The following is a 12,858-nucleotide window of genomic DNA, read 5'->3' on the forward strand; positions in this document are numbered from 1 at the left end:
TTTAGCCGAGTTGTTTCCATGTAGAGAAAACAGGGGACATATTGAGGGCCAAAATGAACTCCCAGACGTTTATCCCCAAATCAGCTCCCAAGGACAGCGCAGCAAGTCGGCAGAGACCGCAGGGATTGCCAAAACCCCAAAAGCACTAAGGCACACATGAGAATTCGGTGCTCAGTCCCTACCTAATTTGGGGAAGTTTGAAAGCCACCAGCTTTTTGTTTCTTTGAACAGCATTCTGAAAAGATTTTACAGTTTTAAGTTCAAGGGCTTAAAATCCCTCTCAATTTGTAATATTTTTAAGGGACTGCATACAATGAATTTAAAAGTTATAATGAAAATTACTTTATCACATCAACAGAAATAGACCTTTGCTGGAGTTGTAAGCTTAATTAGAAGCCAAATGATCTAGACCTGTCTATATGAGAAGCACAGCCAATAGCAAAAGAGAAACACAGCTCATTTACACACAGGTAGATGAAACCATGATATATTATATCAGCTAAAAGCATGTATAAATTAACATTTTTACAGTTTCTGTTTAAAAAGGGGCATATCACATCAGAATTTAATACACTAAAAATATTTCCAACATGCAGCCTCAACATAGTCAGGCCAATATTAAAAATCTGTATTTTTGTTTAATGCATTGTAATAATGTATTTGTCACTGAACTATTACTTAAGATCTCTTTTCAATCAGCAATGAATAGATAAGTATCTTTATACATCTTCAATAAGGGCCTAGTGTATATTCTTATCAGTACATATATCAACATGGGAAGATTTAAAACAGATTCAACAGATGAGCTGTGGTCACAACTACATTTTGGGTGAGTGATGTGTTATCATGATCTTGATGAGAGTGGAATTGTTTTGAATAAGCAGAAAAGAAAGCCTAATTTAAAAAAAAAACTGTTAAATTTTTGTGTTGGATTCATATCAGATACTAAACATCATCCTAAGGTTGCTCTCTCTTTAAAACTAACTACTGTTCTTAACCAGGTTACGTCTATTACGATAATTCATGATCGGGAATTAGTCACAGGAGGCAGGTTCACTTTCTACATGATTTGGTCTCTGCTTTACTTATATTCTATACCACAGAAGGTCAGATACTGCTTGATATATTCACACACCCCGCATGGCACAAGAAAAGTGCAAAGACCCCTCTTCCCTCGCTAAACTCTGGCAACTTACAGGCTAATTGTCTGGGGCAGAATTCAACACGTTATGTCTTTTTATATCGGAACAAGCCCTCAGCCCAAGAAATATTGAGATTCTGAAAACACTCAGATAAAGACAAAAAATCTAAGAAAAAATAATCAACCCCACATGCCATCAGCTATGCCATCAATAATACAAAATATTTTTTACACCACTTGCACCTGAGTTGAAGAGTGGAAAAGAGAGGGAGACTCTGTCAGTGCAAGAGAATGATTCATGTGACCACTTTGTCTTAATTACTCAGAACAAGCAGTTTGTTGCTGTTTAGTGAAGAACAAAGATATCAGCGTCCCTTGACAGAAAAATAAATAGCCATCACAGTGGTGAAGATGATGATGACTGCCAGAACAACGATCAAAATCCGGTTTTGGATGATCCTGAAACAAAGCAGAAGAGATAAAAAAAAAAAAAGTGAATAAAACAAAATTTAAAACCCAGCAGAACAGATATAAAAATCATAAAAAGTAGCACACAGATATATATCTTGGAGAAAAGACATATGCACACAAATTTAGGTTTTTCTATACCACTCTGCAAATCTTGATTGTGTTTTACTTCTTTCAATTTCCAGTGCTTCCAAACATTGCTTTATGTAGCTATTAAATCCAACTTTTGCATTCAGGAAAGAATTAAAACTTTTCTTAATTATGCATACACTTACATACATATTAGAATAACTAAAATACATCATGTTACAGTTTATTAACCTTCTAAGAACAAACGAAATAATTAGTCCTCAGTCGATGCAGTAAAAGCAGGGTGGTCTGTAATAGTAAATACCATTATATTTTTTAAAGCCATTCTGAAATCTTCACAGATTTTTAATCTGAACAGAAACAATTTATTAATTTTCAAGGGATTTTACCATTAAGGTACAAGATTTCAAGGAAACACATATCAATGAGATACTTACTTGTACTAAAATACCAAGGGAAAAGTATAAAAGATAGTTTTGAAGAAAAGGATGATATAAAGAAGCAAGTGTCAAACTGTGAAGCTTATGTTGTAAAAGCATCTCCTGTCTCTGTAGCATACCTTTACTTATGGTAATAGGCAAATGTTACATTTTCTACGTAGTATAAAAAAAATGGAAATTAGTAATAATAAAAAGATGCCAGAAGTAGAAAGTCCTAATATTGTTCAATCATTTGTTGGGAGAAATCCCTGCTTCTAAAATCAGACGACACATCGCTCACAGGTTTTGCCTGAAATCAATAGGTCAATTAAAATGAATAACTCAAGAAAAAGTAGAATTTAAGACATTTTACAGAAGGATGCTGGATTGTAACAATTCGGTATTTGTTATTCCATTCTCACAGAGGAGGAAGAATATTTTCATATTCTTCATGAAACGTGAACTTCTGAAAAACATATTTGTACATGAAGCATGTCATCAGAATTGGAGAGGTATAGCAAAAAAACCCTAACCACCAAATGCAACAAAAGCACCCTAAGTTATATTTATTTTTGTTTTTTTTTCTTGTGTTTCTGCCAACCAAACCAAACAAAACAAAACAAAGCCTTCACCAACCAAACAATGGTAAGAAGAGGTAAGACTCTGTTTTGTGAAACATCAAACCAAGTACAAGGCTCCATTTGAAGACGGGGAATGTAATGTGTTAAAATGAGCATATTTCACGCAGTGAAAGAGAGAAGGAACTCTAGAGAGCAGAGGGGAGTTTTCCTTGGTAAATGTTTTTCATTTGGATGCGGGTGGATATGCATATAAATTATATGGGAAAGTGTAAAGAAAAATGCAGTTTTAACCAACTCCAGCTCTCTCTTTGCTTACCCCCCACCTAAAGAAAAAGCAGTAAATGGATGGATGAAAACTGTCACATCAGACAGACACCCTCCCCTGTGACACTCTAAAAGGACTAGCTCTCTATCCTCCTGACAGGTTACAAAATGATCACATTTGCTGACACGTCTTCCGCAAAACTGCTTTAGTGTTTGTGTCCACTTTCCTAGCAGGAGATGAATGGGCTGCTTTGTCCTCATTTATCACTTAAAGCTGAACTAAGATCTGTCTCGTTTATTTTTCCCTTCCTCACTAGAAAGGCTCAACCACAGCATTAATTCTTTCGCGATGACAGCTAATTCAAACTTAACAGGCAATATTTACTCTGCCAAAAGGATGAGGAGGAGGGAAGGATGTTTCTCACTCTCCCCCCCCCCCCCTTAAAAAAAAGCGTACAAGGCTAACGAAATAAAGCTAATTAAGGGCTTTTGGTTCTTGTTGGTTTGCACTTCAATTTAACACCTGAACTTACAAGCTTCTCTTTTGTGGCAGGGTGTGACATTCTCTGCCAAACACCTGATAAAAAACGATTTGCCCAGGCAAATGCATGAAAACCAGAATACATATTTACTCACTCACCCTCATCACTCCTGAAAAGACACTCAGCAAAATTGAAACTCAGCAATGAAATAGATTAAAAGCATGAAAACTCTTAAAACATTCAGCCTTAAGTAATACACAGTGCAGCTGGCTTGACAACCATTTTATTTGTGGGATGTGGGCCCCAAGGCATCCATAATGCTAATTTACAAAGGATTAACTGTGAGCGAAACTCGCTTAATCTAACACATAGTTAGGCAAAGGCATACATAACATACTGAGTGTTTAAATCAACTTCTCCTATCTCTGGCCCACTGAAAAGCATTTCATCGTCTGAGACCTAAAATTAAAGAAAAATTTAAAAAGCATCAAATCCTCCAAATGCTTTATTTTTAATACTCTGGCAGTATACACCCGATTGCAAGATTATTTAATCAGTGTCCACGTCTCTAAAATTCTTGTCAAGAGAACATTGACTGAGGCATGCTGCCACCTGTATCTGCTAATTGAAGGTTCACTTACAGTGTGAATCTAGGAAATACATATCAAAGTTCAATTTCTAGAAATCTGAATTAGTCTGCACGGTGCAGCAAAAGAATATCATATTAAAAGGAACAAATTAATCATGAAATAGGATGGATGTTATCAACAGACTCCTACACTGAAGCATTATATACTTTTAATATTCAAGCCCACAGTTAAAGATTAATTTTGTATCTTTAAAAAAAGAATAACATGGAGTTTTACTGTTTTACTTTCAAGTGAGCAAGTAAAATTAAACTAACTGCAAACTGCAAGGATGAGGCTAGGAGGAGAATGACAGAGCTGTCTGGTAGCAGCAGGACAGTCTTGAGGAGGGCTTAGCAAGTGGTGCGTGTTGAAGTCTGAGTCTAGGAGCTGTTCTCAGACAGAGAACACAAGTTCTGGGTGTCAGCACATTTCAGATCTCAAAGTCAACAGGGAAGGGCAACTCTTCAGAATAAAGACAAAATCAAGAGGAAAGGGGGTTTTGAGTGATCCAAGACAGTCAAGTCAGCTCACAGTGGTAGAACAATGGTTGGCATTGGCAGGACCCATCTGTAGGGAAGCCTATAGTACTGTCACAGCCAGACACTGCCAGTGGGTATTGCTCTAGGCAAAGCATCAAGGAATTTAAGTGGGGGAGGGAGTGATAATACCAAAGCAGAAGAAAATGAGGCCTAACATTCGCTACAAAAAAAAAAAAATCCCGAAGGCTAACATGCTCACAAGAAGCAGATGATAGTCTTTTATCTCTATTACACCTTAAATTCAGCAAAATCTGGTGAATGAGGAAGCCCAGATTCTTCTTTGAAAATGCAAAGCATGTTTACAGGGTAAATAATTTAAGAAAGAATATATACTTGAAAGAAGACACCCATTGAAACATCCATGGCTAAAATGCCTGAAGGCAAAAACTTGTGCATTTGCATGCTGCATTTTATTAAGTTAGCACACTGTAGCTTTAAAAGAATGCATAGCCAAATTAAGAGGAATGTGTGACTGAAACATCAAGGATTCCTCAAGTTTACATTATGAATCATAGTGCTGTTGATATGAGATGAATTAACCATTTAATCGATGCAGCTCAGGCACTGAATTCACACCAAGTTCTGCTGGAGCCCAGCGCGCTGGAGCTCATTAACAGCCAATGTCTACTGTTTCTCTCATACTCGAAACTCTAGGAGCACAAGGGCTCATTCTACTTTGAGTTAGAAGAGATGAAAAATCTGTGCTTTTAAACCAAGTTCCATCTAGTTTATCATGGACAGCAGCCCAAAACATTTGGGCTCAAAACCACATAGAAACAGTAACTAAAGCAGATGCGAGGGCAATGTTAACCGACACATTGGAAGAGCTGGCTGGACTAACAACGCAGAAAGAGCATCCCACTCCTGAGTTTCCTTCTGCTCCTCCCTTCTAAATGTCTGGCCCTCTACCCTGGCTTCTGGTCACCGTAACTAACCTCCGACCACTGGTGTGCTGGAGGCTCCCTCCAGCCAGTGCCAACTTTGTGAGCTGGCGAATGACACTGTCCACTTTCGGGGATCACCTCTTTGATGCACACGGCAACCACTGCTTTGGAGAACAAGTCCCACATCCATCACCAAACACTGATGTCCCTGGCAAATCAGTTCCTCTGACTCCTGCCATGGCAGAAATTGTGCTGCCTTTCCACATTTCAAAACCCAAAATGATTCACTCCTCTCCGTAGCTTCACACACACATGCACACAATGGGTCTAACTCTGTTTGTGACATGTTTAGATCTGCTCCATATAAACACAAAGCAGTTCCCAAATAAGCTTTTGCAAACCTTACATTAAGGATGCCAACCGTGTTTAAACCTTTTTACAAAACTGCATTCATTAGCAGGGGAGTGCACGACATCTATATGGGTTCAGCCTGATGTCTTGCACATGTCTTAGTGCCTGATTGACCAGCATTGAATAATGATGCCTTGCCATTAAGCACTGATGGTACAATAACAATTGTCATGAAAATTAGCAATCACGGTAACATGTTAACAAAATACAGGGTATAAACGAACCAGTGCAGACTCTGGGTGCGTAAAGAGTTTTGTGTCCTTAACTTGAAATAATGAAGACTACAAACAAAATACTGCAGAAATTTCTTACAGAAGCTCAGCTCTGTCACTGATACAAACGAAAAAAATATAAAAGGCTTGGGGGATCAGTTAGCACACATTCATTACAACACAGGGCTTTATTCTTAAAGAAAGCATCTCGAAAAATAGTGTCCTCAAGAACACAGACTGATTGATGACGAAGCACTGTCCAACAGTGTTTCACTGTAATATGTGTATTTAAGAATTAACTAGAAGTGATTCCTATCAGTTTACTGGGCGGAAAGGCTTGTTCTTTGTATACAAGACTACATTTTAAATGGTCGCTTTGAATACTTGGCTACTGAATTTTTGGGTGCCCTTTTATTTGTGATTGGCAGTTTTTGCTAATGTGCAAGAAAATAGGTGCATGCAAATCAGTGGTAAGTGATTTTTAAGTGCCCAATATTCATGTGCAAATCAGCAGATTCAAACAAACACAAAGTGTAGGTCTAGTCACATAGGCAAATACATACCAGGCAAAACTAAATGTGAATTTAAAGTAATACTCATATACCTTCTGGACAGACATCATTATTACTATATATAAGGACATCCTTGTTTTGATATATCAGGAGCTTTCACTAATGGAAGCACTAGACCCCACACAGGGGAATAAAATGTTATGATTGGTAAAGCAAAGCCTTAAAAACATAATGATAAACCTCTAAGTTCAGGGTATCTGGGGGCTGTTCAAGCAACTATTCATCTTTCCGATCTTTAGGTTTAAGAATTCTTTACTTAAATAAAAGCAACTGAAAAGAACTAGACAGGCTGTGGCAAAACATAAAGACATGGCAACCTACTGAAATAAGAGAGCCCTGCCTAGCAAAATTACAGCTGGTTGAAGTACCTGACTTGAAACATTTTTCATCATTAACAACTGAAATTAGCAAACACGAATACCTGTGAAAAAATATCCGCACAAGTTGTATACAACTCCTTGACCCTCTTCTAGCTGACCTTGGCAAAGGTGAAGAACTAGGAAAATAGTCAAGCTTTTTTTCCTCTGCCCCGCCTGAAACTCTGAAAATAAGTCCAAGTTTTTTGCATTCTCAAGCCAGAAGAACCAACTACATTGCAATTGACATAGTATAAGTAAAGGTGAAAAGGCTCTGGGGTGGTGGGGAGGGGATGGGACCCTCCCATGGCTTACTTCATGCCAAAAAGGCCATGCTGCCTGGGCTCCACCTCCAGTCTGGGGCCAGGCCATTCCCAGCAAGAGCCTACTTTGTGTTCTCTGAATTCCTTCCCAAAGGAGCCTCTTCTTCCCCTAGGGACAGAGGCCCTAGTTTTATACGTGTAAGATCTTGGGAAAATCCATTAAAGACTGCTGAAAACTGAGCAGATAATGAAATTAGAGCCTCAAAAATGGAGGAATGGAGAATAAAAAATGATGGCATTCTTCTAGCTGACTAGCAGGGTTTTTTGAAAGAGACAGGCCATACAAAGTACCTAAGATATTGATGATAGGGCTGAGGAGTTACATGCTCTAGCTTTAAAGTTCAGTCTTAAGGACTGGGGCTGTCTACTTCTAATAACATGGATGCCAATCTCTAGTTTCAATATTACACTCAAACCACATCAATGTGTTTCCACCTGGGCCCTGAATGAAAGAATGAGTCATGTAATAACAGGTGCAGGGAGGTAGTCACACTATCCAACTTTAAACTTCTAAATTATATCTAGCTAATCTCTCTGAGCTCCCTGTGTATGTAAGCTAGAGTCCTGCTCTGAACTGCCTTCTTTTCCTGGCCATATATGCATCCCAGGAGAACTAGTCAGTTAAGTTAGCTGGCTAGGTTAGGTGCCTACAGATTAAGTAGGGATGAATAGCCCCAAAAGCTTGAACATGAGGCCCAAGCAAGAAAGCTTGCTAGCTCTGAAGGCAAAATCATACAGGAAAGGTGTTATCATATCATAAAGTGCCAGTAATGTATTAATCAGAAATATTGCAGAGATGAAACTCACCAGTAAAGCAGAAGGTGTTAATCAATAATTAGCCAGTAAATACCTTGTTTCATTATCTCCCTTTATCTCCCATATTTGCACATGAAATTCTGACCAGAATCAAATATACTTCTCTGACAGTTTTTCTGGAGGAGTGAGAGATAGGAGAGACATCCCCCTCTGGGCTGAATGCCTCCTGAAATACAGTGGGCTTCCTTGGCTCAAGGAACTATGTTTTTTACCTTGCTGTGTCATCTCCTGACAATCTTACCATTAAGATTAAATTTCAAAATTATTTTTATGATCTCTGATAGTTAAAATACTTGTTGAGATATCTAATTCATAACTGAAATTGTGCAATAATTCCAAATACAATAAAAACACATGAACAGCATTGGAGTAGTGTTATTTGGTAGCCATCAGGATTATCATAGCTTGCATGAGTCCTCTCTCAAGGAGCTGGCAGTCTCAAGAGGTGCAAATAGTACCTAGGTTATCACTGGAGTCTGGGGGCAGTGAGGGGGGCACTGAGTGTCCTAGGAAGGAGAGATACCCACAGGCATGATTGGAAGACAAGTGCATGCAGCCTTCAGCATGCGAACTGCAAGACTAGGGAAAGCCTGCTAGAGGACCTCATGGACATGAGACCTAAGATAAAAAGGCAAAAGGGAAGGGTACTGTACCTCTTCTGCTAGCTCACGTCTTATTCACTGATTATTTTTAAAACACATGGGAAGGCATTTCTGAAGGATGAAAAGTATCCCTCTGCTGACAAGGGACCCTGACAGGGAACATTTCTCTGCACAGCTGTGATGCAACTTCAGCTTTCTCCTGTCTCCCTGTCCACTCCTTCCACAGAGGGAACCAATTAGATTATTACTGTCATTAGGAGGAACAGCGGGTGGATTCCAGGGCCACAGAAACTCACCAACCAAAACTGGAGGGGGATTAATTCTTTTCATGCAAAGCAGAGGCAACACCAGATCTCTTTGGCAAGTGTAAATGAAGATCACGTGCGCAGTGGCAACTGCAAGTGGAAGGAGTCAAGGTTGTATTAATCTCCAACCAGCCTTTCTCAGGGTACTGAAGTATCAAGAAGAACAAATCACACATTTAGTCACCTGAGCATGACTAAGAACCATAGGCCTTAGCAAACATTATGAGCTCTTTAGAAAGAGCTCTGAGGGAGGGTGGATAGCCCAGCTGTCAGTGTAATGGCATTCTTCAGCACATCATATGCATGAAGCCCTCATCCCCAAACAGTTAATAGGGATAAAAAGCCCCAACCCCAACCCCCTCGTCAGCACTCAAAGCTAAAGCAATTATTTCTCCAGCAGAAGAAATGTATGCAAGCTATAAAACGACAAGAACGTACATGATCACACAGTGGCTTTTATGATAAATATAGTTAAATTTACATTCTGTGCAATTTAAAGAAAACAAAAATGTCTAAAGTCTGCATTTTATCAACTTTCATAATCATTAGAACTCACTAAAATACATATCTTAAACAGATGAAAGAAAGTAAAATCTTTTGCCCTGCCTCACTTTAATTAATGACTGATCTACAGCTTTTAGGTGTGATGAAGATGGAGACTGGACACAAATACTTTACTTGAATTATTTTCCCCTTATCACACCATATTTGACTGGGCGTCTTTTTGTATGGCAAGTTTTCTACAATTGTCTTAATAATGTTGACCTCTTTTGTAAAAACCTGAAGGCATCTGCAGCAATTGTTCCTGAAGATGTGCTATCCAAAATGTTACCATTTCATGGCACTTCTTGAATGATAGAATAGAATTTTTTTTGGTATATATTCATTTTTTTCAAATGCTATAAAAGAAAGGAAAACAATCATGGCTAAGGCCATTTGTGAGATGGCATTAAAAGAGCCTACTCTGAGACAGATAAAAATAATGAGAATCTTTCTGTCAAGAAGGATTTAGAAAATATCACTAGCATTATTAAAATTTAATTTTTTACTGTGCTTTTTGGTTCCCCCTTTTCCAGTGATAATGAGCAGGACTGCACACCTCCACAATGCTAGTACTTGTTTTGAGCAATAAATTCAGCCTTCCAGTCTGAAGACATTTCAGACAACAATTTTGACTGCTATAGGCTTATTTTTCAACCTGTTCTGTGCTTTGAGTCCTCCTATAAAAACCAGTTCATAAGCTAATTTTCCACAAGGCCAGTGGAACAAATAAAAATCAATTTTTGCCCAACTGGTTCAGAGAAAACCTGGGAATAGTGAAGACAGAACAGTGAAAAATAAAAAGAATCAATGTATTCACAAATGGTTTACCTGATAGAGAACTATCAAATTAGTTGGCAGGAGATACTTGCCACTATTAAAGTATTTTCTTTTCAGCATGTTACAGTATTTCTATTAGGGGAGCAGAAATGCCTCTACTTTGTTATGACCTCAGACACCTTGGTTTAATAACCACACCGAGCCTTCATGCATTCTGTAAAACTACAGGGCACAAAGTCAAAGTGCAAGAGCACTTGCAGATCTTGCAACCGGAGGGACCTGCAAGCCAAACCTGGCTTAGAGTGGGTGTAAGTTTTCATGATCTCATGGAAGGAGCAAAGATTCCTCTTTCAGTGAACACGGGGAGACATTCATGACCTGAGGCCAACCTTGTCAAGAGGAATTTGGTCCATCAAGAAAGGAAAAAATCATAAAACACTGCCCAGACTTCCCTCCCCAGTTAAAAATCCAAATGTTCAGGAGCACACTGAAGACTAAGCAGTTTAATATTTCTTGGAGAGCAGAGTCCAAATTTCTCCAAAGATGGGAATCCCATTTGTAGACTTCAAAACTCTCAGAATCCCAAGGACAACTCAGGGGACAGGCTTTAATATTGTGGCCCAATCCATTTCGTCATCTTCTCCACTAATTGGGCAAGCATTTTGAAACTGTGATAGCGAGAAGGGATTGGATAGGTGCTTATGCCTGTCTGTCTGCAGCCAGAAAAATACGTCTGGAAAACTGATTGAAGAACAGAATCTGCTTTTTAATACAAATTAACCATCACTCCTGTGGAAATAAAACAAATTTATAATTTACAAGCTTAAATATTAAGGAAGCTATTTTTAAGTAGCTGTAATCTTCACCCTACTATGTAGCATTTTATACACTCCTTCATTTTTATGAGTTGGCATTAAAATGCGACTCATTTTAACAGAAAAAAAAGGATTAAATATGTCACTCTGAAGTAAAGCTGCATATTACCTATTTAAAAATATTATATCACACCATGGAGACATCATTTCTAGGGCCAAACAAAACATTACTCAATGAAGAAATGGCATGAAATATAAAATATTCAGCAGAGGAAGGGTATTCGGAGTTAAGCAGTTTCATTGCCAATAAACAGTATCATAATAAACAGTGTTCATGTAGGAAAAAAGCATACCTGTTCTTCACTATTCAAGATGTAACACCTTAGTATGGGAAACTAATAAAGATACTACTCATCCACTAAGTACATACAGGGAGAAACTAAAAACCACCACACATTTTGATTCTGAATCTCTTACAACTGATGCTAATTTGCTTATGATATCTGCCTGATTTAGAGCTAATCTTCTGTAAATTAACTCCTAATGCTGTCTGAAATAATCCTCTTAATGCTGGTCTGTCTTGAGTACTTTATATCAAATACCATGAAATACACAAGCATATACAAGGCGTATAGCATTTGTAGTGCTGTTGGCTGCTCTCGAATATTTGCTGTACCGTGAAGACGCAAGCATGGTGCAGAGCCACGCGACCCTGGGGGGCAGCTTTGGGACAGCATGGGGTTGTGTTCCTCTGGTTGTCCCCTTCGAAGGGGACAGCACGCCAAGACTGTGTCCCACTGGCCACCAGAGAGAAGAGGAGACTCTGCCTCCTTACAAAACGGTGCGGGGAGGTGCAGTTCCACTCTCCAAACCTCCCACCTCCAGCAGCACATGATAATGAGAAAAAGTAAACCGTTCAGGCTTTGAGATTTCCAAATGACAAGATCTATGTTAAACAGCACTAATTATCAGCTGGAAGCCTAATCTGATAACTGGTTTGAAAAGACAGAGATAGACAATTTTGTTTCTTCAGACCGGGAAAATATTTTTAAGGGTGTTGCTTCAGCATCGGCCAGCATAATTACTATTGTCAGTGTGCTAACTCTGTATTCAAAAATATATTTTTTCCACTAAATCCACCGGAACAATTTTCTCCCCCAACAATAATTTAACGACACAGCCAAAAACCTAATTGATATTGGTGAGCAATGCAATTCCAACATATTATTTTCTTGTTTTTTTGAAACATAAATGGCAGGCACAACTTTGACTGAATGGACCTCTTTATGTTTTAACAGGCAGTTTATTGGCCCAGACTCCAACATATAACAAGCACAATTGCAAAAGCAATACATTTTTAATTGAAAAAATCATGCATTTTTACTATGAAAGTGACTCAAATAACAAGTAACTTTGTCAGGTAAAGGGCTTTTAAATCCATTTATATATATGGAATGTTGTTTAGAAATTATATTCTCACCATAGCAAGAGCTTATAGGAGGCTATTAAAAGAAAAAAATATGTATTGTTTAGATCATACTTTATTGGAGCTTGCTTTTTTAGTATATTAAAGAACAGATAAAGCACAGTGATCAGTGAGCCGTATGTGTCCAACAGCCCTTCAAGAGC

At 38.4% G+C, this 12,858-nt stretch overlaps 1 protein-coding gene across 2 annotated transcripts in view; it reads right to left on the reverse strand.

The window, feature by feature from the left end:
* Nucleotides 1-1,506: 1,506 nt before the first annotated feature.
* The window catches only part of VTI1A (vesicle transport through interaction with t-SNAREs 1A), a 270,856-nt gene continuing 259,504 nt past the window's right edge, over nt 1,507-12,858 (reverse strand). For both annotated transcript variants that reach the window (XM_086466467.1, XM_086466466.1), the window contains one exon: nt 1,507-1,600. In XM_086466467.1, coding sequence (XP_086322593.1) covers nt 1,507-1,600 — 94 coding nt within the window. The remainder of the gene's footprint in view (nt 1,601-12,858) is intronic.

The sequence above is a fragment of the Leptosomus discolor genome, chromosome 6, assembly GCF_034619465.1.
Source record: "Leptosomus discolor isolate bLepDis1 chromosome 6, bLepDis1.hap2, whole genome shotgun sequence".
NCBI lineage: Eukaryota > Metazoa > Chordata > Aves > Leptosomiformes > Leptosomidae > Leptosomus > Leptosomus discolor.